This window comes from Heterocephalus glaber, unplaced genomic scaffold (assembly GCF_053883595.1).
Source record: "Heterocephalus glaber isolate CG9 unplaced genomic scaffold, H.glaber_assembly_v1.0 deba00001481, whole genome shotgun sequence".
Lineage (NCBI taxonomy): Eukaryota > Metazoa > Chordata > Mammalia > Rodentia > Bathyergidae > Heterocephalus > Heterocephalus glaber.
Genome location: NW_028258317.1, coordinates 53,402,510 through 53,426,226, shown reverse-complemented (window position 1 = coordinate 53,426,226; position 23,717 = coordinate 53,402,510). Strand labels below are relative to the sequence as shown.

The window sequence follows — 23,717 nt, the reverse complement described above, 5'->3', positions numbered from 1 at the left end:
AAAGGATCTGCATATCCCAACAAGAAGACATGCTTCTCAGCACTATTGTAGGGAAGGGGCCATCGTGCTATACGTACATCACGTATGTGAGCACCGCAAGGTCAGCACGTCCCGCCCGTCCCCTACCTGGCCCCTCAAGCGGGGCCACATTGAAACTCTCCGTTTCCATCTCTTGGAGTCTCTCCCAGAGAGGGTCCACAGCCTCCATTTATAACGTGTTGAAGTGTTTACTGGCCTTCAGGAAACGTGTTTGAAATCTCCCCAAACACTGCTGTTAAAATTCCCAAATAAATATACAAATACAACCTCTGCTCAGGGGTGCGGTGACGTGTTTGCTCATCTTACTTCAAGTGGGCCCAAATTTGATTCTGTACCTCCTTCATTCTTTAAGCCTCTGAGACATTCTCCGCCTTCCTCCCTTCTCCCCAAGTCCCCAGTCCCTCGCATCCACAGCAGACAGCTTCCCCTTGTACAATCCTGAGGTGCCAGCTCTCATCCTGACACACTTTTCACTCACAACAACTGACTTCATTCACCCTCTGTGCCTTTGCTGTCTGAAGACATCGCTTCTTGGCTGAAACCAACCACCCTCTGGCTTCCATCCCCCAGGCCCTCACCCATCCTGTCAGTCTCCCGCTCCAGTGGCTGCCTCCCTTCTGCTAGGGACGCATCCCGGGCCCCTGGGACCGGAGAGGGCTCAGGCTCTCTCCAACTGCCCTCGAGGAGGCGTCTTACGTTTTTCCTCTTAATCAGGCTTTGAAAGGTAGTCTGCCCTTCTCCAACATCCCTCTCACACACAGGGAGCACTCCCGGCTCACTGTACAAATTCTTACTTCCCAGAATCTACCTGACCCCAACAGCCTTCCATCCTCCTGAAGACCCCCGTGATCTTTAACCTTGGCAGCCCTCTTCCTGAACCTCAGCAACTTTGACTTGTCGGCTTTGTCCACTTCTTACTGTAACTCTTTGCTACCTTGAGGGAAGGGCTCTGTTTAGTGTGTACTTCTTAAGGTGCTGCTTTTCCTCACCAAGTCTGTTTTCTGATTGGCAAAGTGTACAGAATTTGTATGACTATTAAATGACACAGTACTTCAAATGTGTAGCATACAATTGGCTCTCGCTGCATTTTATTTTCACCTTTCCTTAGTGTCATAGATACTGAGTATTCTGCTTTTCTGACTACTACTTTGTCTCCTTCATCACATCCTCTTACCAGTAGGTGCCTTCTAACCAACTCATAAAGTTGCATGGCTTCAAATATCACATCTGCGTGAGTAACCTCTAATACCACATCTGCCTCCCTCTCTAGCTCCGCTCCCTGACCCCTTTCCCTAATTGCCTTCTGGATAACTGTCTTGGGAATCACCAAGAGCCACAAATTCAAATTAACTATCTTTTAAAAAGGAAGAAATAAAAATAAATTTGCTTTTCTCCCAGCTGATTTCTCTCTGATTTCCTCATTTTGGCTCATAAGCCAAATCTCTTTTCCATTACACAGGCCCAAAGCCTCCATCAAATTCTTCCCTTCTTTGTCCAAGAGACCTTTTGCCAATTCAGGGCATGTTTTTATCTCCACAATACTTGCATATCTGTCCCTTCCTTTCCCCTGTATGGCAGCATTAGACCTTCTGGACTTTGGATTTGATTTATTATAATGTCTTCTTAAGAGATCTTCCTGCTTCTATTGAGCACATTCCTATCCCTCTTCCATTCTTCAGTTAAAGGAATCTATTAATGCAAAGCTGTGGTCAGACCATAATTGTGCCTACTGCACACTTCAAACCTCCAACACAGACATGACTACAGGAACTTACCACTCTCTTCTCCTAGAAAGCTTCGAAAACTGATAAAAAAAAAAAAAAAAGGCAGGGAGGAAATAAGAACAAGAAAACTACCATTTGTGGTGAAACTAGACCATGTATTCCAAAATACTTGCATATGCAGGAGCCATGTGGAGGTAAGGGGGGAAAGCTGAGAAAGAATCAGTAGTAACACTCCTCCAGAGCACAAGCAAAAACATCAGCCCTTTGTCTGGAACAGCCTGTTGAATGAACAAGAGAGAACTGGGTGGCAGCAGGAATCCCTCCGGATCCTTCTCTATGGAAGTAGAGAAGGTGGCTACAAAGCACAGCACTATGCAAATCAGCCAGGCTTGCAGGAGGGAGTTTGCTTTGTAGAAGACAGCCTTCAAGTTGTGAATAATAACTAGCTTGGGATGCTACCCTGGGCCCCTTATAACCCAACTCATTAAGTGATAAATAATAAAATGGATTAGCATAGGCTTCATACAGAGATAGTATAAGAAAAAAATAGCAAAAGGGCAAAATGTATTAACAGAAGAATAATAACCTTTCTGAAAATGTTTTTGAGGAACAGATGAACACTGAATACAGTAGAACCCCCTCATCTGTAGAGAATCTGGTCCAAGACCCCAGGGATGCCTGGAACCTCAGATCGTAACAAAGCCCATGGACCCTGGGTTTGTTTCTATGCCTATGCACATACAAGTACCTGTGATAAAGTTTAACTTATAAATTAGGCACAGTAAGATAACCACAACTAATAAGAAAATGGGATGATGATAACAATATGCCATGATAACCATTCTACTTATGTGCTCACTATCTGGCATAACTTCCTCTACTGTGCTGACCTTCCTCTTGTGATGACGAGAACCAGGCCTCCGGGATGAGACCAAGTGAGGCCAAGGAACAGTCATTTAGCACACAGCGGGGCTGTACCTTGCACTATGTGATGCAACAGCAACACGAGCCCGAATTTGGTTTTCCTGCTTCACAATTGCACAGATGGAAGATCATTCTTACCACACATCTTAGCAACTACAGCATATATTTTTTCTTAGCCAGGCATGGTGGCCTACAGCTGGAATCCCAGCACTTGAGAGGCTGAGGCAGAAGTATTGCTGCATGTTCCAAGCCAGCCTGTACTACATAGCGAAACACTGTCTTAAAACACATACATAAGATATTTTTTCTTTCCTTATCAAGTCTAGAACTTTCACCTTCTCACTTAAAGGCAGTACTTTATAGCTTCTTTTCGGTCTACCTCAATGACCAGCATCACTTTTCTTGTCTTGTGAGGTGTCATTAAGTTAACTGAGTTAACTGAGGGTTGTTTGAACACAAGCGCTGTGATAGTACAACAGTCAAGATGACAGCCAAGATGGCTTTTAAGGGAACAGTGGGCAGGTAGCATATACAGCATGAGCACACTGCACAGAGATGTTTCATATCTTGGGCAGGTATGAAATTTCAAACTTATGAATTGATTAGGTCTGGAATTTTCCATTTAATATTTTGGACCAAGAGTGACCTCAAGTAACTGAAATTCATAAAATGCAACTATAGATAAGGAAAGAGTGCTGCAAATATTTTATCATGTAATTTAAATTTTATAAATGTCAATGAAGTCCTCTATGCAGAAAGTTCAAAGTTGGAGTCCAAACTTCAGGTATGAGTAGATAAGGCAGCAGGAGGAGATAAAATGTGAACGACTTTGAGGAATGAAATGAAGTAGAGGGGAAAAAATAAAATCATCACAGAATGATGCAGATAAAGGAGAAATACTGCAAGATGAAATGTTGTGAAAAACCCAGTGTAGAACACAAAGGATGGAAAGGAATAACACAAACAGAAATGAAATGAAATGGAAATAAAGAGTTAATCAGAATTAAATAGAAATCATATGGCAGAAAGTAGAATTCAACGTAAGCGCATTTGGTATCGCCAAAGTTGAAAACCCAAATAATGGCCTGGAGCAAATATTTTTAAATATAATTATATCATTTTAAAATATAATATAGAAACTTTTCATTTTAAAAAAATGTTTAACTTGATCTAGGCATTCAAAGGGTTACCTTAGGCCTAGTAAAAGTAATGCAAAATCATCACACACTGATATACCCTACTAAGGTTGCTAAACTTTAAAGAAAAATAAAGAACAATTGGGACACCAGGCAAAATAATCAAGTCTCTTATGAGGAGGAAAACTGAGCTGCCCTTGAACACTTTTACAGTATCACTCAATACTGGAAGACAACAGAACAATAGATTTTATGTCATTCAAATAAACAGACTACTAGAGAACTTGGAACATGCTGGAATTCCAGCCATAGTGTTCCCACACATTCTTCTTGAGAAAATTACTACAGAACAACTCAATCTACCAACCAAGAGCTGTCAGCGAAAGGCTAACACCACCATTGATACTAGAATATAGTTTACTTGGAAAAAAACCCCAAATATGGCCATTTGAGTAACAGATAGAAACCAAAATGTTACTTGGCATCACAATGTAGCTATTAGAAACCAAAAAAAAGAAATTGAGAGATGAGGAAAGAAGGCTGGAGGTAGAGTGGGTTGGCTTTTGACCGCATTATAACATTTATACTTTTTCCTTGACATAATCAAAAAATTCATTTAAGATCACACATTGAAATACTGGTAATAGAAATATAAACACATTTAACAGCACGAAGTAGAACACTGACCTTGCAATCTTCCATTCTAAAGCTGAGTGGCTGGGAGGGGGAGAGGAGAGAGGGTACGTATACTGTTTCCATTCTTACTCTTTCTTAATGGTCTGTCTGACTACAGCAGTACTTTCGAGAGCTCTGCGTTAGTTTCCTATTGCTCCTACAACGAATCACCACCAACTTAGTGGCCTAAAGCACCCAAAATTTATTACCGTGTACTTGACGGGGTCAGAAGTTGAAAATTAAGCTGTGAGTAGAGCTGAGCTCCTTCCGGAGGCTCCCGGAAGAATCATTTCCTTGTGTCTCCAGATTCCAGAGGCTGCTTCCTTCCTGGACTCAGGGCTCCTTCCTGGCATCGATCTGACTTCTTGCTTCCCTTGTCATCTCTCCTACTACTTTGATCCCGTCTCACCTTTACAAGGACCCTTGTGACCAGATAATCAAGGATAATCTCTCCATCTCAAGATCCTTGAAATCGTTATCTCCAAAGTATCTTTTGCCATACATGGTAACACAGGCATAGGTAACATACAAGGCTCCCGGGAATGCATACGGCATGTTTCAGGGGACAATCCTTCAGCCTACCACACACCACTTTTTCAAATTTCCACCATCTTTCCCCAAGCCTTATCACAAGGACCTTTGTTGGACACTCAGCATCCAAACTAGAGCTCCTGCTGTCTCTGCTTTGCCCTGGTGGCCACACACGCCCCCTTAGAAAACCTGTCTGTCCCTAGTTTAGGGCACATGATCTTCCTATCTCTCTGCTTTTTTTCTAATGACTGCTTTACTTTCATATTTTAGATATCATTGTTATTCAGTTATCATCCTTTGTCCTCTCTGTGTCACCTGCACCCTGATGTTTCCCGAATCTCCATCTCCAGACCTGACCACTTCGCTGTTCTGGACCTCGGTGTCCAAGGATTTCATACGGGTCCCTCAAACTCAGTGAAATTTTAGCTGAGCGTGGTGGCACATGCCTGTAATCCCAGCACATGGGAGGCTGAAGCAGGAGGAAGACAAATGTGAGGCCACCCTGGGCTACATAGTGAGACTCTGTCTCAAAAAAAAAGAAAAAAGAGGGGCCAGGGATTTAGCTCAGTGGTTTTGCCACCTGCTGCACAAGAGCAAGGACCTGAATTTGATCCCTAGTACTGAAGAAAAAAGAAAATTTTGCTGTTCCCAAAAAGCTTAGTTTTGTCTTCTATTTCTTGCAGAATTTCTCTGGGTCATTATGTAACTAGCTTCCTATCTAGAAATTAAAGGATCCCCTGTGACTTCTCTTTCTCCCTTGCTCCCCATCACCCAAGGATATGGATGTTGCTCCCCAGATCTCCCTCCACCTCAGTTGCTCCTTGGGGTCTTCATTATCCCTCTCCCAGAAGATTGCAGAGCTATCCTGGCTACTCTTCCCCCTCCAGTCCCTCCTGCACACTGTGCTGCCAAAGTGCTTTTTCTGGGACACAAACCTGACAGCACTGCTTCTAAGACAGTGTCTCAGTGGTCTCCCCAGGCCCTCGGGATGAAGCAGTTCTTCCACATCACTTGCGAGTCCTCTAAGAGTGCCATCTGTCTGATTCTGTACCCAGACAGAGTGCCAATGTCTTACCATGAATTTTCCAAATACACTTCATTGTTTAACTCCCCCTTCTGCATATACTGTTCCCTTTGTTAAGATGCCTTTCTTCATTGCATTTGTGCAGTGAATTAAGCCCTTAAAACCTCAAGTGGTTGTTGTATGTGCACTAAGGTCTTCCCCGACCTCCTGCAAAACGGAAACCATAATTGTCTTATACACACCTGCATTCATCCCACATTAGCACTTTGCACTTGTTTCCTGTTCCTGGAAGTACACCCGCCCGCCCACCCACACGCACACACGCGCACACGCGCACACACACGCTATCTTTTTCTAAGCATCTCGGTCTCAGCTCAGTTGTTACTCTCGGGAAGGCCTCGTGTCGCTCATCCTCATCCTAGCAGGGCAGCTCTGCCACTACCCAGGTCCCTGTCATCACCACCCCTCCGGAAAGGTACTAGGTCCCCACCCCCACTCTGATCGGGCGCCTGCCGGGAATCAGTGCGGATACTGATGCGAGTCCTGAGCCCAAATCAGGGCCCAAATGGAGTCCAGATCCACCTCAACCCTCCAGGACATTTCCCAACCCTGTTTCCCACCTGGGGTCGACGACCTGTCCAAGAACTCAGCTACTTGTGCCTTTGAGGCAGTCGGGGTCCCCGTCCCAGCCCTCACTGCAAGGGAGCAGCCTGGCCCAGGAGCTGTTGAAGCAACCGGCACAACATCCACCACAGGACACGCAAGGCTGTGGAGCCAGGGGTGCCGCCACACGGACTGCTTTCTTGGGACACAGTGCCTACGCTCGTGGCGATACTGCTTCCTAGCTCGTACGCAAGCTGAACGTACACTGTTGGTCGGTTTCTTTGCTGAGTGCCGACCAGCAAGAGTAGGGGGTGGGCTCTGTGAAGAGGGTGACGTAGCTGTCCTGTTCACCTCTGGGTGTCCAGTGCCCAGGCGGGTCTGGGACGCAGGTATTTGATAAACATCTGTCACACAGCAGATGAACTAGTGCTCAGGTGGGATAGTAAATCACAGAGCTCTCTCCCCTAGAGCATAAGCGCTCAGGACAAAGCAGTCCATCTTATCTATGTGGTCCTCAGGCTGGTGTGGTGCCTGTCATATGAGAACGAATTGAAATCAATGTCTTTGCATACACAAATAGACAACTGAAACAACAGATGGGTTAGCAAATAAATGAACGGAGGTTATCTATACTCTGGGATCTTAACCTTGTCATCCGTCAGAGTCATCTGGGGAGTTCTGTAAAACTGCAGTGTCCAGGACCCATCACACTAGAAACCCTAAGGGAGGGTGTGTCCAGCCATGAGTATATCGGGCCCTTCAGGAAGCTCCAGTGTGCGGCCACAGTTGAGGACAGGGTGATCAACCATCCAGCCTAGTCGGGATTGAGATGCCTCCCAGGATGCAGGAATCTCAGCACTAAAGCTGCAACTGTCCTAGGCAAGTCAGGAGAGTTAGTCACCCTGCACTGATCTAAACTGTCACTCGGGACCAGTGATATGTTTTCAATTTTTGAAAAGTCAAGACTCATGGGTCTTAGTAGGTGTCATCATGGGGAAGTGTCATCATTTGACATTTACCCAATTACGTCAAGGCATATAGCTCTCCGTGACCTCAATCACTACTTCCTGCTATGTGTTCTTGTTCAGACTTGAGCTGCTATTATTGACTTGGGTAGCATACAAAGTTGTGACATATAAAAGGCAAAGGGAATGAATAAACCATTACAGCAAGTCAGCAAATACCAATGGACGAGCTAAAGGAGCAGAGGGAAATGCTCCTACACTGTTGGTGGGAATGCAAGTTAGTCTAGCCATCGTGGAAACAGTAATTTCCTCAGAAAACTACAAACAGAGCTACTGTATGATCCAACAATCCCACTGCTAGGCATAAATCAAAAGAACACGGAATGAGTGTGTTAAAAGAGCCATCTGCACACCCAAGTTTATTGCATTACTATTCTCACTTGTCAAGATGTGGGATCAACCCAGATCTCCATGAGCAGGTGAATGGATTTTTAAAATGTAGTATGTGCACAATGGTATTCTATTCCATTCAAAGAGGAATAAAATTGTGACATTACACCAACATGGATGGGACTGGCATAATTCACTTATTAAGTGAAGTCAATCAGGCACAAAAAAATAAATACTGCATGTTCTCACTTATATGTAGAAATTTAAAAGTTAATCTCATAGAAATAGAGTATACCGCAGTCCCCAGAGGTGGGAAAGAATACTGGGAAAGGAAGGTTAGTGGACACAGGACAGCGGCTTCACAGGAAAAGTAACTTCTCCTGTTCTATAGCACAGTGGGATGACTACGGTTGACAATTAACTGCATATTTCAGAACAGACAGTGAAGAGATTTTGAATGTACTCAACACAAAAAAAAGATAGATGTGTGAGGTGAGAGTTATACCAGTTACCCTGATCCATTCATTACACACTGTATGGGTGCATCTATCTCACATTATACCTCATAAATATGAACAATGGCTATATAGCAATTGAAATTAAAAATATATTTTTAAAAGGGAAAAAAGCAAAGGAAAACATTAAGTGCCACGTTTCTAAATGCAATCTGAGTTAGCCTTTGATAGTACATTTTGACACATTCCTATTTATCGTTTGTTTATTCCAGTGACCCGGCTACAGGTTTGCAGTAGTCCCTGTTATTATCTGAAAAGATAAACAATTTCTTAATGTAAAATTCCCCTTGTAAACTGAATTGATATTTATCATTCCCAACACAACCAATTTACTCCAGATATGTGGTTCATAAAACCATCAGTGTGTGGACACTGGAACCAGAAATCTTTGCCCTAGGAAGGGAATATAACCCTACAGCTCCTGAGGGCTTTGTTCTTCAAGGGAGATCCAGGTCAGCAGCAGCCATGAGAGGGGACTCTGGCTCCACCTGGGGCTGCAGACTCGGAATGTCTGGAGGCAGGACACAAGAATCCAGGGGTTTTTAAGTTCTCCAGGTTAGATCTATGCATGTGTGAATCTGAGAGTGCTCACCTGGAGAATGCTTTCCCTAACACTTCGTGTCCAGAAGGGCCCAGGGCCTGGTGTGGTGGCTCACATCTTGTAATCCCCGTACTCTGGGAAGCTGAGGCAGGAGGATCACAAGTTTAAGCCCAACCAATCTCTTATTAAAAAGCTTATGCCCAGCAAAAGAAACCACCAGCAGTGTGAAGAGACAACCCACAATGTGGGAAAATATCTTCACCTGCTCTTCCTCAGACAAAGGTCTACTATCTCAAATCTATAAAGAACTTAAAAAGATCAGCCCTCCCAAATTTAAAGACCCAATCCAAAAATGGGCATCTGAAATGAACAGACATTTCTCAGACAAAGAAGTAGAAATAGCAAATAAATACATGAAAAAATGTTCAATATCACTGGTCATTCAAGAGATGCAAATAAAAACAACCCTGAGATTCCACCTCACCCCAGAAAGAATGGCTGCTATCATGAAATCAACGAATAACAAATGCTGGCGGGGCTGTGGGGAAAGAAGAACCCTGCTCCACCGCTGGTGGGAGTGTAGACTGGTGCAACCACTGTGGAAATCAGTATGGAGATACCTCAAAGAACTAGGGCTGGAAGTCCCATTTGACCCAGCTATTCCACTGCTGGGGATCTTCCCCAAAGAATTAAAAGAATCATACCACAGTGATATGTGTGCACCCATGTTCATAGCAGCACAGTTTGTGATAGCTGAAACTTGGAAACAGCCCAAATGCCCATCAACTGGAGACTCAATCAAGAAAATGTGGTTTTTTAATAAAATGGAGTACTAGTCAGCCATAAAAAATGAGAAATTAAAGACATTTATAGCTAAGTGAATGCACATTGAGGCAATACTCTTAAGTGAAATAAATAGGACACACATGCATAAATACCAAACAGTTTCTCTGGTGTGAGAAACTGAAAGTGTAAATAAGGACTAAAATGTATAATAGGTAATGTGAAATAGGAAGAAAAGGGGCAAAGGGGAAGGAAGTGGGAGGGCTAGGGGAAAGGATAGAAGGGAATGGGATTACTATGAGAAAATGGAAAAATAGGAACAAAATCTTTGTAAATCAGGAGGAATGGAGGGGTTGAAGGGAGGGCTGGGCAAGGGTGAAAAATAAGAACCAAGAGAGACTATGTAAAGGTGCAAATTTCCAATGACGAATGTCATTATATTGTATACCTAAAATGTACCAATGATTAGAATGAATAATCGATAATGCAAAATAGGAAGAAAAGGTCCAAAGGGCAGGGGTAGTGGGAGGGGCAGGGGAAAGGAAAGAAGGGAAAGGAAAAATGATGAGAAATGGAAAAAATGGAAATAAAGTCTTTGTAAATAGGGAAGGGTGGAGGGGGTGAAGGGAGGGCTAGGAATGGGGAAAAAATAAGAACTAAGATGCATTATGTAAAGGTACAATTCCCAATGGAAATGTAATTGTGTTGTATACCTACAATGTACCAACAAGTTTAAGCCCAACCCGGGCAACTTAGACCTTTCCTCAAAATATTAAAAAAAAAATTTGTTTTAAGAAAAGGATTAGGGATGTAACTCAGCGCAGACCACAGAGGCCTTGGACCCAGTCCCCAGTACCCCCCCCACACACACACACACACACACACACACACACGCACACTGTGAAGAAGATGAGGAAGAGGAGGCCAGGGGAGGCAGGGAAAAAGGCACGGAAGTCCCCAGCCTCCGGTGTCCATCGGGAGCTTTGGGAACTGTCCTGAGCGATGTGCTTCCCGTGCTGTGGGTACAGCCCGAGCACGGGATGGGTGTAACGGCGACTCGAATGCGTGGCTGCGCTTGGGAGCCACGGACAGGCAGCACTTCCGGTGGGAGCCGGGCCGCGCTCTGCTTGTGGCCACCAGCGTCCCAGGGCTGAAGGACCGGGCAGCTCCGACGCGGCCCCGCCTTCCTTCCACACAGGGAGCCCCCACGGGACAGCTGACCGGACCCCTGGCTCCGGAGTGCTGGAGGCTCGGCCTGCTGCTTCTCTGTGTGAAGCTGTCGGACCTCTGTTCACCCAGCCTCGCAGGACCTCACACAAGCCAAGCGGGTGACTGTCACTGTGCCCTGGTGGCTTAGAGAGGTCTGGCCTCATACACTCGGGTGGCTGATGTTCCCTCTGCCTTCCAGGCTGCCCCTGCTGCCAGCCTCACACCAGCTGCCTGTGGGTTGCCTTTATGGACCGCGTGCATTCCTCCAGAGCAGCTCCGTCCCAGCAGAATAAATATTCTGTGGTGACAGAAATGCCCTCTGCCACCAGGTGTGGTGGTGCACACCTGAAACCCAACATTCTGAGACAAAAATGAAAATCCCACCATCCTGGGAAGCTGTGGCAGGACAAATGCAAATTCCAGCCCAGCCTGGAAACTTAGCAAGACTTTGTCTCAAAATTTTAAAAGGGGCTGAGGGGCTCTGGGTTCAATCCCCTGTCCCTCAGGAAGGAAGGAAGGAAGGAAGGAAGGAAGGAAGGAAGGAAGGAAGGAAGGAAGGAAGGAAGGAAGGAAGGAAAGAAGGAAAGGAGGGAGGGAGGAAGGAAGGGAGGGAGGGAGGAAGGAAGGAATCTTCCATCTCTGCTTTCGGACTCACTAGCCACATGCAGCTGTTCAGCACTGAAATGCAGCTAATATGGTGAAGGAACTAAAGTCTTTGTTTTATTTAATTTTAATAAATTTAAATAGCCACACTGAGCGACACAGCTCTAGAGAGAGTCCAGAGAATAAGGAGAATCTGGAAAATGGCCGCAACGGTTTCTAAGCACAAATCCCAGTGGACCTGCATCTCCCTCACAGGGGCCTTCTCAGCTCTTCCCCAGCAGAGGGCTGGTGAGAAACAACGCCAGTGATGCCCCAGACCGACGGGCCACAGGAGCAAGGGTGTCGCAGAGCAGCGCTCCTCAGCCGAGCCGCGGTGCACACACTGATCAAACTTGCGGTCCTCCTGCCTCAGCCTCCCGGAGTGCTGGGGTCCCAGGCCTTGGCTACCACATCAGGCTGGTGACACTTTCGAGGCAGTGGGAGGCTGACTGGAAGGTGCTATTGGTGCCTGATGGGTCGAGCCAGGGATGCTACTAAACACCGCGCCGTGCACAGGACAGCTCCAGCAGAGCAGGGCCCTCCAGAGCTGTCAGCGGCGCGAGTCTGAGAGCCCAGCCCAACAGCCTGGTCTGCTGTCCGGGAAAAGGGGCTCGACGGCAACGATGGGTGAGTCTTCTTCTCCGCAAAGTCTTGACGGCTGTTTTCTCTCCCGCTCTTCTCTCCCTTCTGTGCAGGAGCTAATGCCTCCGCCCCCGACCAGCTGAGCTTAGCCTTGGCCTGGAACAGAGTCGACATCGCTCGCAGCCAGATCTTTATTTACGGGCAACAGTGGCCGGTAGAGTATATGTCATCACCCCTGAACAGCCCACTTGCTCGGGCAAGGGTGTTTGTTTCAGGAGCCTTTAGAGTGGCTCGGGAAAGTACTTCCTACCTTTTGTTGGGGATGAAAAAAAATCTTCCTTTGTATATAGGACAGTTCCGAGCCTAGGAGCCGCTTCTCATACTTGGGGAAATGCTGCCACCTGGTGGACATTATAATTAAGTACAACTCCAAATAACCATTTCCGTCTCCGCTAGTGGCTTTTATAGTCATTTTCAGCTGCAAATATCTTTTAGCGTGTCTTTAAAAGTACATATAATACAAAGTTATATAAATTAAAATTGATGAAGGAGTTAAATTTGTTTCTGATTGTCTGCAAAATGAAGAGGTTGCTACTTCCAAGAGGCGGCCGTGCAGGTGTGCGGCTGAGTCGAGCCTCAGCATGCAGAATTAGCAGCTCCGGATGCAGGCGCCATCTGGTCCTGGGGGCTGGGCACAGGTCCTCCCTTTCCCAACGCGAGGGATCCATTTTTACATAACTGGTCTTGGTTTGTTTCCCTTGATGGACTCTACCAAAAATAAAAACTTGGGAAATTGGCCATTGGGTTGTATAGGCATGCAAATACCAGAGGTCAGCTCTGGCCTGGAATTTGATTTCTGGGCCTGGAACCACACCGGGAACAGACAGGCCTTTCTGAACTCTTCCTTCCCCCCGGGGACTCCTGGCTGCTGTAAAGCACCTGTCTTGGTACTACCAGTTATTTGTTTTTCTTTTAAGATAAAAGGTATTAATGTATGAGTTGTTTTCTTCTAAACTAAAACCTCAGTATTCAGGTTTCATTGCTGTTGACACTTTGCTATAAATAAGTGGCTTTTGGGTTGCAGTTTGGGCACTCAGTCTCTAAAATGTTCGCCATCACTGATGTAGGTCCTTTGGTACCCACCTGGCATTGCACTGGCACTGAAGAAGTTTGACCAGAGAACTGCAAGGGAAGAAGCCTTATAACCTCTTGCAACTTTCTCAGAGTCCAAAAGAAAGAAAGCGATTCCAGAAAGAAATGGGTTTTGGACCTGGAAATCCTTCACTTCCATTTCCAAAGACAGACCCCCAAACGCAGGAGGGAGTGTGGCTGTCCCGACTGTAGCAGTGAGCAGTCTGGTTGGGGTATCCCTGGATAAGCCAAGGGGTCCCCGGGGATCAGGCTTCCATTCTGAGCTGTCTGGGTGGATGCTGAGGGCCTGCACCCCCAGACCCTGGGGCAGACTAACTCAAGACTTGGTTCGCAGGTGGGGTCTCTGGAGCAAGCCATGTTGGATGCCCTAGTCTTGGACAGAGTGGATTTTGTGAAATTACTCATAGAGAATGGAGTAAGCATGCACCGTTTTCTCACCATCTCCAGACTAGAGGAATTGTACAATACGGTAGGGCCAAGCTAAGGCAGCTTTTATTTCCTCTATTTGGTTGCTTTTGTGGCTGTTGTTTTGTTTACCTTCCCCCCTCACATGCCTGTGATTCTTTTCCTGTCTCCCCTGAAAACGCATGGATCCTGCCTCACACGTGCTCCCCTAGACCTGTGTAGACATCAGACACTGACTCACAGAGGTTCCACTTGTTCTAACTGCTCAGGTGTCAGCCTTGACCTCCGAAGTTACATGATCTCCTAGCAGCACTGTTCCTGGGTTTTCACACAAAATCACAGGCTCTGGAAATAGGAACATGGTTTATTCTGTGAGCCCAGGGGATGTTGGGGGCAATTGACAGGGAGGGTGGATTTATCGCCAGCATCAAAGGAGGCCAGGTGAACATTCTGCACCATTCTGTTACCTCAGAGCTCCTAGTTTGATTCTTTTCCCACCATAGTAAAATGTAAAGTGCCTCTTGTTTGGAGTTACGCCAAAAAAAAGAAAAAAAGTGTCTTTGTTTTGTTTAGAGCTGACCACTGCCTAGGGCCAGCAAAACGTAAAGAGCAGATACTGTGTCCCAGCCTTTAGCAGATGAGAAATTGAAACTGTTCAGTTTGTTTGGGCTGTTATCATGCAATACCCGAGGGATGGCTCGTGGGGAAGGGCAGGTACTTCTTGCACACAGTTCTGGAGGACAGGAGGCCAAAGATCCAACCGCAGGCAGGTTCAGCATCTGGTGTGAGCCACTCTGTAGTTCTGGGATAGCACCTTGTGGTCACATCCCCTGCAGGGGACAAGCAGTGTGTGCCCAGGCAGAAGGAGGGACGCATCCAAAAGGCCCAGAGCTATGTGAAGTGCCTCTGTCGCTGTCTCTCTCTGTCCCCCACCCTTTTTTATTTTTCAACACTGAGAATTGAATCCAGGGCCTTTGCACAGACCTACATCGCCAGGCCTTTTTTATTTCTTATCTTGATAAACATAAAACTCACTAAATTTCCCAGGCAGGCCTTGCCTGGGCAATCCTCCTGCCTCAGCCCACCCAGCCATGCACCCTCTTCTTTTGCGGCTTCAATTCCATTTTCAAGACAGGAGCCCTCCTACCCTCGCGCCTCCCTTGGGTTCCACCTCTTCATACCCATGCGCCGGAGACAAAGCTCCACATGAATTTGGTGGATGCCCAAACACTCAGACTACGTAGCAGAGACCAAGAAGTGATTTATTCAAGGTCACAAAACCCCTAGTAGAGAAAGAAGCTAGTGCTCGACCTAAGCTTCAGTCTCAGAGATCATTTTCCACTCGCCCAACACAGTGGCTCTGTCCCACAGCCCACAGTGCAAACGGCACAGAGCGTGTGACCTGTCCCTCACCGATACTGGGCGTCAGATGGTGCCAGCCTGGCCCCAGCTCACTCTCGCTGCAAGAAGTAAATAGGTCAGTTGAGTGGATCGAGGTTTTTGTTGACTCTGAAAAATTTTGGAGGGGCTCAGGGAGCCTGGGGATCCAACCCAGGGATCTTCTGTATTTGATTCTTCACTGAACTATACCCCCAGCCCTTTCTGGTTTTTATTTCCAGACAGTGCCTCACTAAATTGCCCAGGCTGGCTTTGAGCTTGCAACCCTCCTGACTCAGCCCCCTGAGGACCTGAGATTACAGGCATGCACCACCATACCCAGTTTCTGCAGACTCTTCTAGGTTCAACACACTAAGGTTACAGGAATGGCCCTTCCAACTAGAAACAAATAAATAAGAGCAGCAGGGCTTACATTTCAGGAAACTAAGGAAATAGATTCATCCCAAAGATTGGCAAGAAAAGGAAGGAACAGAAAAGTTCTAGACTTCAAAATCCTGGCACTGTCTGAAAATAAAATAGTAGTTATGCTGCATTATTTTGAGGATAATGACAAGAAAATACCTGTGTCTGTTCAGTACAGGTGCAGTTGGTAGAATTTGGGGACACAGAATTCATGGGTAGGGAGGGCCCAGTGCACATGCAAATACTGCAATGGGGCCTACTTAGGTTACAAATCGCTGGTTGCTTAGCTGAGATTCGAATTTAATTGGGCATCCTGTATTTTATCTAGCAGTCCTACTCCAGAAAGACAACAGAACAGCAATTCATTTCCTTTTGTTCTTACCTCAAGCCCACACACATCTTTCTCCCAAGGCTTTTGCCCAAATGACTTGTAACTTTTTCTTTAAACCAGGTTTCAGCAAACTATCACCCACAGCCTAAATCCAGCCCACAGCCTCTCTCTGTACCATCTTCAAGCTAAAAATAGCTTTTTTGCTGTTTTTTAATTATTGAAATAATCAAAAGAAGGGCATTCTATGACATCAAAATTACATGAAATTTAATTTCCAGTCTCTCTGAATAAAGTTTTATTGAAACATAGCCAAACTCACTTGTTTACATAAACTATCTGGCAGGGCTGGGGGTGTAGCTCAGTGGTACAGAGCTTGCTTGGCATGCACAAGACCTGGCTTCTATCCTCAGTACCGGAAAGAAGGGAAAAAAACTAAAAAATCAAAACAAAACAAAACAAATCTATGGCTACTTTCACAGTACAATGGCATTTAAACAGATGGGATAAAACTGTAAAGTCCATTCAGCCTAAAGTATTTTCTATCTGTCCTTTCAGAGAAAGAGTTAGCCAAGTCCTTTCTTGAGACAATTTCTCATTGATTATGGGAAATAAAGAGGTTGCAATGACAAGGTGCCGAAGGGTTTTTCCACTGGGTAAATTGGTCCCTCTTTCTCCCTGCTGCTAAACGACCTCCTTCAATAACACATTTTGGGCCCAGCTGTCAACCAAACTGACAAGCTCCCTCACGAAGTTGGAACCATCACCCTCAAACATATTTTCTTGATGAAATACAATCCAGAATTCTGCCAGCGTGTTTGCTGAGAAAAGACAGAAACAACTGAGCAACTAGAACAAGGTGCCTCGTGACGAACTGTCCCCACCAGCCAGAAACCATCCTTCCAGATCCTTCCCACCTTGCCGGGGAGAGCCCCTGACTAGCAAAACTGGTTGATTCTTCTTTATTGTTTTCAGAGACACGGGCCCTCAAACACATTGTACCACTTGGTCAGGGACGTCAAAAAGGTAAGAAACCTCTGGCCCATGCGTCAGAGGCCCCGTCTGGCCTGCTTGGCTCGCCGTGATTAGAAAGCACCTGTTTTGCATGAGCTGCGGAGCGTCCCTGTCCCTGCTGGCCTCTGTCTTCTAACTCAACACCACTGCTTCCAATGCAGCTGCTGTTTTACCTCCCGTCCCGTGGTTTCGATGCTTTCGTTGGACAGTTCTAACTCGTCTAACCATGGAGCTTGCGCTTTCCCCCTGCTGTGTGGATTTATGCCGGTGCCTGGACTTTTCCGCTGCCCCTCGCTGGCTGGGGCTTGTTCCCTCTCTCTCACTCACCACAGAAGGTCTCCTCTGCTAGCTCCTGGGCCAGTGCTGTGAGAGCAGCCCCAAGGCTCACAGAAACAGGGCCTAAGACACACACACATCCCCCTCTCCTAATGCTCTATTCTTTCCAGAATGGTTTCTTCACTCTTCTCATCTCATTTGATTAAAAAACAAAGCTGCAGAATCGTGTAGATTTATTCATGTTTTACAGATGGGGAGGCTGAAATACAAGAAGGTGAGAACTCTATTAGACAGTGCAGGGCTAGGTTAGGGCTCAGACCCATGAGTTAACAGCAAAATAAGAACAGCTGTGATTTAGTAATGAGGAGGTGCACAGTGCTGAAATAAGCCTTCTATGCATCTTAACTCATTCACTTTTCACAACAATTTTCCAAAGCAGGATTATGTTACTACCAGCAGGTAGGCAGTGTGTCTGTCTCGAGATGAGAAGGACGGAGCATAGGAAGGTCATGTTTTATCTTAGCCACGGGGTTTCTCTTGTGCCCCACACAGTCTCTTTCAAGGGTGGCTTGGGTTCTGAGCCTTTCACTCCAAAGGGCCTCGTATACACATGCATGTGCATGCACACACACACAGAGTCAACAGTTGGTAGCGATTCAACAGAGTCCACAGGACATACTTAGAGAACGCTACAAAGTACCCCAAAACAAAGTATAATTTCTCATCTTACAGGAAATCATTGCATAGAATTGACCTCAGGTACCCTATAATAATTTTTCAATTTTTTCTTCAAAAAGTCAAGCAAAGGCCCTGGGACTGCTTATAATTTACCTATTTTAATCTGTTGGACTTTGGATAGCATTTACTAAAGGATTTTTTTAATTCCTTTTTTTTCCCCCTTGCAAACTTCCTCCCATCTCCATATGACCTTAACAAAGGTTTGGTTTTTTTCTTTTTTCTTTTTTCCTAAACCTGTGTGATAGCAAAGCCTGCAGTCCTTTCAGAGCCAGGGGTGCAGGGGCTGTGCAAGCTGCACCCCACCTCGACCACCACGCCACCAAGATCGCAGCCTTCCTTGCCCTGCCCCGTTCCCAGCCGCCATTTCTCTTTCCTTCAGGCCTTCCAGTTTTGTTTAATCCTGGCTTAAAATTCCTGGAAACTGAACTCAGAAGATTAGGAGAGCACACGTCCAATGTGCATTCTTTGCCAAGCCATTTGTTGTTCACATCCGATAAAATGTCTCGACTTTTTCTAAAATAATAAGGCAGCCCCTCCTCCCTTCGGCTCGGCGCGTCTGGCTGTTCCGTCCCAGCCTCGGAACAGCCCGGGTTCCCATAGAGTTCGCTCACCGGCTCCAAACACTCGCTCCAGGGAGTGGTCTCACCAGATTTTCAAGGGGATCTTTGCGTTTAGAGCTCATGGAGTACAAAATCCCTCTTATTAGCCTCTCTTCCCCCAAAGGAATCTGCTTTGCAAGATCATTTTCTCTTTTCTCAAATGCGTCTACATTTGCCCACATCAATTGTATTATTGGAAGGCATGTAGAGCATCCTTAGGGTAGGCATTTCCCCCCCTTTTTCAAAGATTCTTAGCTAAAAACATATTTCACACATAAATAGACTAACAAGAAATTACAGGGTGGTCAAGAACTAGGAAGGAAAGAGTATTAGCTAAGAGGAGAAATTTTTTCTTTTCCGTGAAATCCAAATACTAGAGCAAAAAAAAAAAAATAGTGACATAAGCATTCATTTACTTACTAATTTAGAACCTAGGAAAGAACAGAACTGAGCTGGCCTAGGAACAATTTATTGTTTTACCTGAGAAAAGAGACTGTTGATCCAGTGGTGGGAAGTGAAAGCCTGTGTTTACTTTCTTCCCCTGAAGAGGCAGGGGCTGGAAATGCAGCTCCAGTTGTCTCTATGATAAAGGTGTGTTTGGGGCAATCAGAGAGCAAGAGATTATCCTGTAGTCAGAGGAGCCGGAAGCGCCTGCAGTTTGTGTTATATGAATGAGGGGAGCTTGAATATGAGGCTTTTTGTTTTCTTTCTTTCCTTCCTTCCTTCCTTCCTTCCTTTCTTTCTTTCTTTCTTTCTTTCTTTCTCTTTCTGGTACCAGGGATTGAACTCAAGACCTGTGCTTTCCAGGCAGGCGCAGTGCCACTGAGCTAAATCCCTGGCCCTTGTTTTGTACTTTTTAAAGCAAATGAGAGAGAAATTAACATCATGGCACAACATTTTCACATGGTTCCAGATGACTTCCAGCAATTTGGGTCAATAAGATATTCAGAGCCTGTGCTAAGAAAGTCTTGGAAACTTTAAAGCATTCACATGTAAGGAACATAATAAGTAATATGTGCTATCTTCTTTATAGTTGTAGGGAAATACATATATACATTTAATCTGTGAAAAATTAACCAGTAAGTTATAAACTCTGGCACAAACTGCTGTTCATGACTGAGAAACACAGGTCCAGATCTAATAGAAAGTTTGATAGCATGTCTGGAAAACTGATAGAAAATACCTCCCATGGGCCCAGGGAGTACATTCGGGCATTATCTGATCATCGTAACCTCAAATCAGCAAGCAGGACACATCCAAGACCAACTGTTCTTTGAAACCACAGAACTGAATGGCTCCCACGCTAGTTTCAACATCTTACATTATTTATATCAAGGGAGCAGTCGGCCTAGGACCAAAGAGGCAGAGTTGCTATTCAGCATCAATCAGAAATTTGAATTGATATAAGCCAATCCAACTCCTTCAACTGTTTTCATGCATAAATCCATTGAATGTACTAATGTTTTCATATTAAACCAGAGCGGCCCAAGTCTGTCTGCTTTCTGTGGAATATAACCCGCTATTTTAGTAGCTGTCTGTCAATTGTGCCTCTGTATGTTTTAAAGTAGTAGTTTTGCTTTCCTAAGATTAAATGTGCCAATACTTCAGATTCCCTGGCCTATACTATCCCTCCCCCATCAAAGACAGATGCTATGTGAGTATCATAGAGAAGCAGTGGTGAAATTATGAGTAATTTAAAATTCATTTGAGGGGGAGCTAGGACCCAGAGCTTTGCCGAATGCAAGAGAGAGAAGGAAAAAACTAGGTATATATGACAGTTTGAGAAAGGAGACAATCTCATAAATTCATCTGCTAAACTTACGCAAGTTTGCAAAAGTCTTATAATTTTTTGAAAGACTGATTGTCTGGTCTCTTACCTTGATAATCTACTGACCACTGGCATAATGTCCTCTCTTTTTTGTTTTTGCTTTTTTGGGGTTTTTTGGTACCAGGAATCGAACTTAGGACCTCATGCTTGCCAGGCAGGTGCTGTGCTGCTGAGCTAAACCCCCAGCCCCATAATGTCCCCTTTTTCCCTGAGCTTCACCAGACTAAGCCCCCCTGGTGACTGCTCGTGCCACCCCAGCTGACTTTTCCTTATTATAAAAACTGCCCCAGGATAGCCTTTTCCTCACTTTCCCTTTTCACACATCAGAAGGCTTGTTTTGAAGGCTTGTTATCAGTATTTTTTTTTAAGTTTCTCAACAGTAGAAATCTGATAATAATATCATGACATCTGCAAAGCAGTTCATTTTGAAGAGCAGATGGAATAAGTGAATTGGAACTATTCTTTACAAAATCCTTAAGCGTGGCAGGGATTAAACCTTACCTTCAGAGTACTCATTCAGAGCATAATAAAAAAGACAACAGTTTCAGGTCGATGGCCTGTACCCTCATGTAGACCCGAGCCTCTTTTTCAAGTTACTTGAATCACATGGCCTAACACATGTCATTTAGGCAGGAAACGGGAAATGCAATCATTGTCCAGGCTTTGCCAATTGCCAATTTAAAGACCCAAAGGGTGGGGAAGGGTAACAAAAGGCAGGCAGAACGAGTGTTACTCCAGCATCGGTTTCTGACTTCCAATTTGAAAACAGCCCCAGTATATGAAGACTCTTCCAGAAGGTGTTGGACATTACCTGTTTGTCTGTAGGCCCTGTTCACCTTCTCCTGAGGAGGTGGATGTAGTGAGCACACCCCATCCCTGATTGTGCCTTTACCACCCCTTGCTCAGCGCCCCCACTTCCCCTAGCCAAGGTCCAGGGGACAACTGGAGGCTTCATCAATCCTAGAAGCTGTGCATAGGGGCATTGCCCAGTGAGAACAGCTGCCATGTACTAATCACACAAGAGGGGGAAGGTCCCCTCTGCCCAGCAGTGGCCGCCCTAGGAAAAGCAATGCAAACATCCGCAGGTCACAGGTGGTCAAGGCCATCGGCCCTGCACCTCCTCATGCACCAGTGCTGCCGTCCCCTTCAGAGTCCACCAGGACACAGTTATCCCAAGAGGCCTCAATTGTATCAGTTGTATTCATTTTATGAAATCCGTGTCGCCCTCCGCTCAAAAAAGTTTCCACTCTTCCTATTAAAAAATAGCTGATTTCTCCTCATTTCTCTGGTCCCAAATGTCTCTGGAAAGAAACAGCTCCAATCAGCCTTTCCGGCAGTTGGGACGCATTAGTTGTAGAATAAACTTTCCCTCCCTCCCAACACACCTTTCTCTCTTAACCTCCAACCCTTCCACGGCTCTGGAGCCCTGTTGGCTCAGGTAAGCATCGCCCTCTGGTGGTCAAACAGAATTCAAGCCACTTCCTGTTGCCATTACTCAAAGCCCTGCAGAATGGAATCAGTAAGGGAATCCTTCTTCCTGCTAAGATCTGACCACACATAAATCATTTGAAAATAATCCACCTTATATAAGAATATTCTAGCACCTTCCTTTCCAGCATATCCCCTTAATACCCCTTTATGAATAAAATCATTTTGTAAAAATGTTTTATTTGCTCTTAAATTTTTACTTACCGTGAATTTTACTATTATCACTTTCCTGACACTTCCTCTTACAGACACCTCAAACATCAATATTGCCATTCAGAATGGATGGATCTTGAGACAAAAATGTCAAGTGAAATAAGTCAGATACTTAAGCTTAAATATCACGTTTTCTCTTAAACGAGAAGCCCAAAGTATAAATAATTTAAAGAGAAAAATACAAGCTAGATAATAGGAAACATGCTGGGCACGGTGGTGCACACCTATAATCCCAGAACTCTGGAAGCTGAGGCAGGAGAATGGTCATGAGTTCGAGGGACAACGTGAACTACTTAGCAAGATCTGTTTCTTAAAAAGCCAAAATTCATAACAACAACAATAATGATAGTAATAACAATAATAGGGCCCAGGGATTTAGCTCAGTGGTTCCGGCGCCTGCCTCACAAGCGTAAGGTCCAGAGTTCGATCCCCGGCACACACACACAAAAAAACAATAATAGGAAACAAGGAGATAGATCTTTTGCAAATGAGAAGCCAACCTAAGTAATGGAGGAGGGAGAGGAAAGGAGAAAAAGGAAGTAAAAAGATTTAAGATGTGTTTTGTACATGTACCAACTACCCAGGATAAATGTTCTTCAAACATGTATTAATAAATGTTTTAAAATAAAAAATATTGTGGGCCGGGGATTTAGCTCAGTGGTTCTGCCACCTGCCTCACAAGTGCAAGGATTCGAGTTCAATCCCAGGTACCAAAATAAATAAATAAATAATATTACAAGGTTTTTAATGCCATTCAGTATTGGTCATTGGGCAATATTGGTATCTTGTTCTTAAAACTCAAACTAATGCTCATACCTCAGTTTCTCAAAACAAAATAAATAGGCATTAGGCTATTAGCCAGGCTTTAAATGTAGAAAAGTTTTACATTAAAAGTAGGAGGGCTAAGGGAGTAGCTCAGTGATAGGGAAGGCACTTCCCTAGCATGGGCAAGGACCCTAGGTTTCATCCCCAGCACCCCCCCAAAAAAACAGATAAAAATAAAAGTAGGCGCAAGGTCACAGACTTGCTCAGACTGGCTGGTGAAAGCATTAGAATACATCCTTTGAGGATTTTCCTAACCTGGTACTTGAGCACCACAGAACCTATAGGTCATGGGGTTCTGCCCCCTTTTACAGCAAAGAGGCCCTGCAGAAAAAGGCTGCTTTACAAACAGCAGCGAGGAGCCCAAGGCAGCTGACAGAAGCCGGGGCCCTTAATCCAGCCTGTCCCTCGATGCCAAGGAAAATACAACAAGCGGGGCAGGCGCACTCCGAGGGTTTCCTCCAGGAGCCAGTGTGTGTGACAGGAGGCTGACCCGCCAGGTGCTGTCTCCTGGGCTCTCCTGCTCTCACCTAAGGTCCAGTACAGCTGGAAGTTACTGAAACTTGCCCTGCTGACCTGCCCTCAACAAGGAAGAAAAGTGGTTACACAAGTAACTGTCCTTAAAGTTCAGTTCAATTTTTATGAGAAGTTACTCTCTTAAAATTTTCTGCATTCCCTCTTTAATATTTTTGGCTGTACTTTGCACACCAAACTCAGACAACTGATCCTCATTAACAGCCTGAAGACGGCTTAACGTGCTGAGTCAGATTG

The 23,717-nt window shown here is 45.2% G+C and overlaps 1 protein-coding gene and 1 long non-coding RNA gene across 29 annotated transcripts in view; one reads left to right on the top strand and one right to left on the bottom strand.

Moving 5' to 3' along the window:
* The window catches only part of LOC106008816 (uncharacterized), a 186,199-nt gene that overhangs the window by 17,704 nt on the left and 144,778 nt on the right, over positions 1-23,717 (bottom strand). The gene's annotated exons all lie outside the window — the stretch shown is intronic.
* The window catches only part of Trpm3 (transient receptor potential cation channel subfamily M member 3), an 843,949-nt gene that overhangs the window by 727,320 nt on the left and 92,912 nt on the right, over positions 1-23,717 (top strand). For 20 of the 27 annotated variants that reach the window (XM_087183497.1, XM_087183495.1, XM_087183503.1 and 17 more), the window contains 3 exons: positions 12,397-12,497; positions 13,770-13,904; positions 16,944-16,994. In XM_087183497.1, coding sequence (XP_087039623.1) covers positions 12,397-12,497; positions 13,770-13,904; positions 16,944-16,994 — 287 coding nt within the window. The remainder of the gene's footprint in view (positions 1-12,396; positions 12,498-13,769; positions 13,905-16,943; positions 16,995-23,717) is intronic. The other 7 variants (XM_087183504.1, XM_087183498.1, XM_087183510.1 and 4 more) reach the window with 1 other exon arrangement.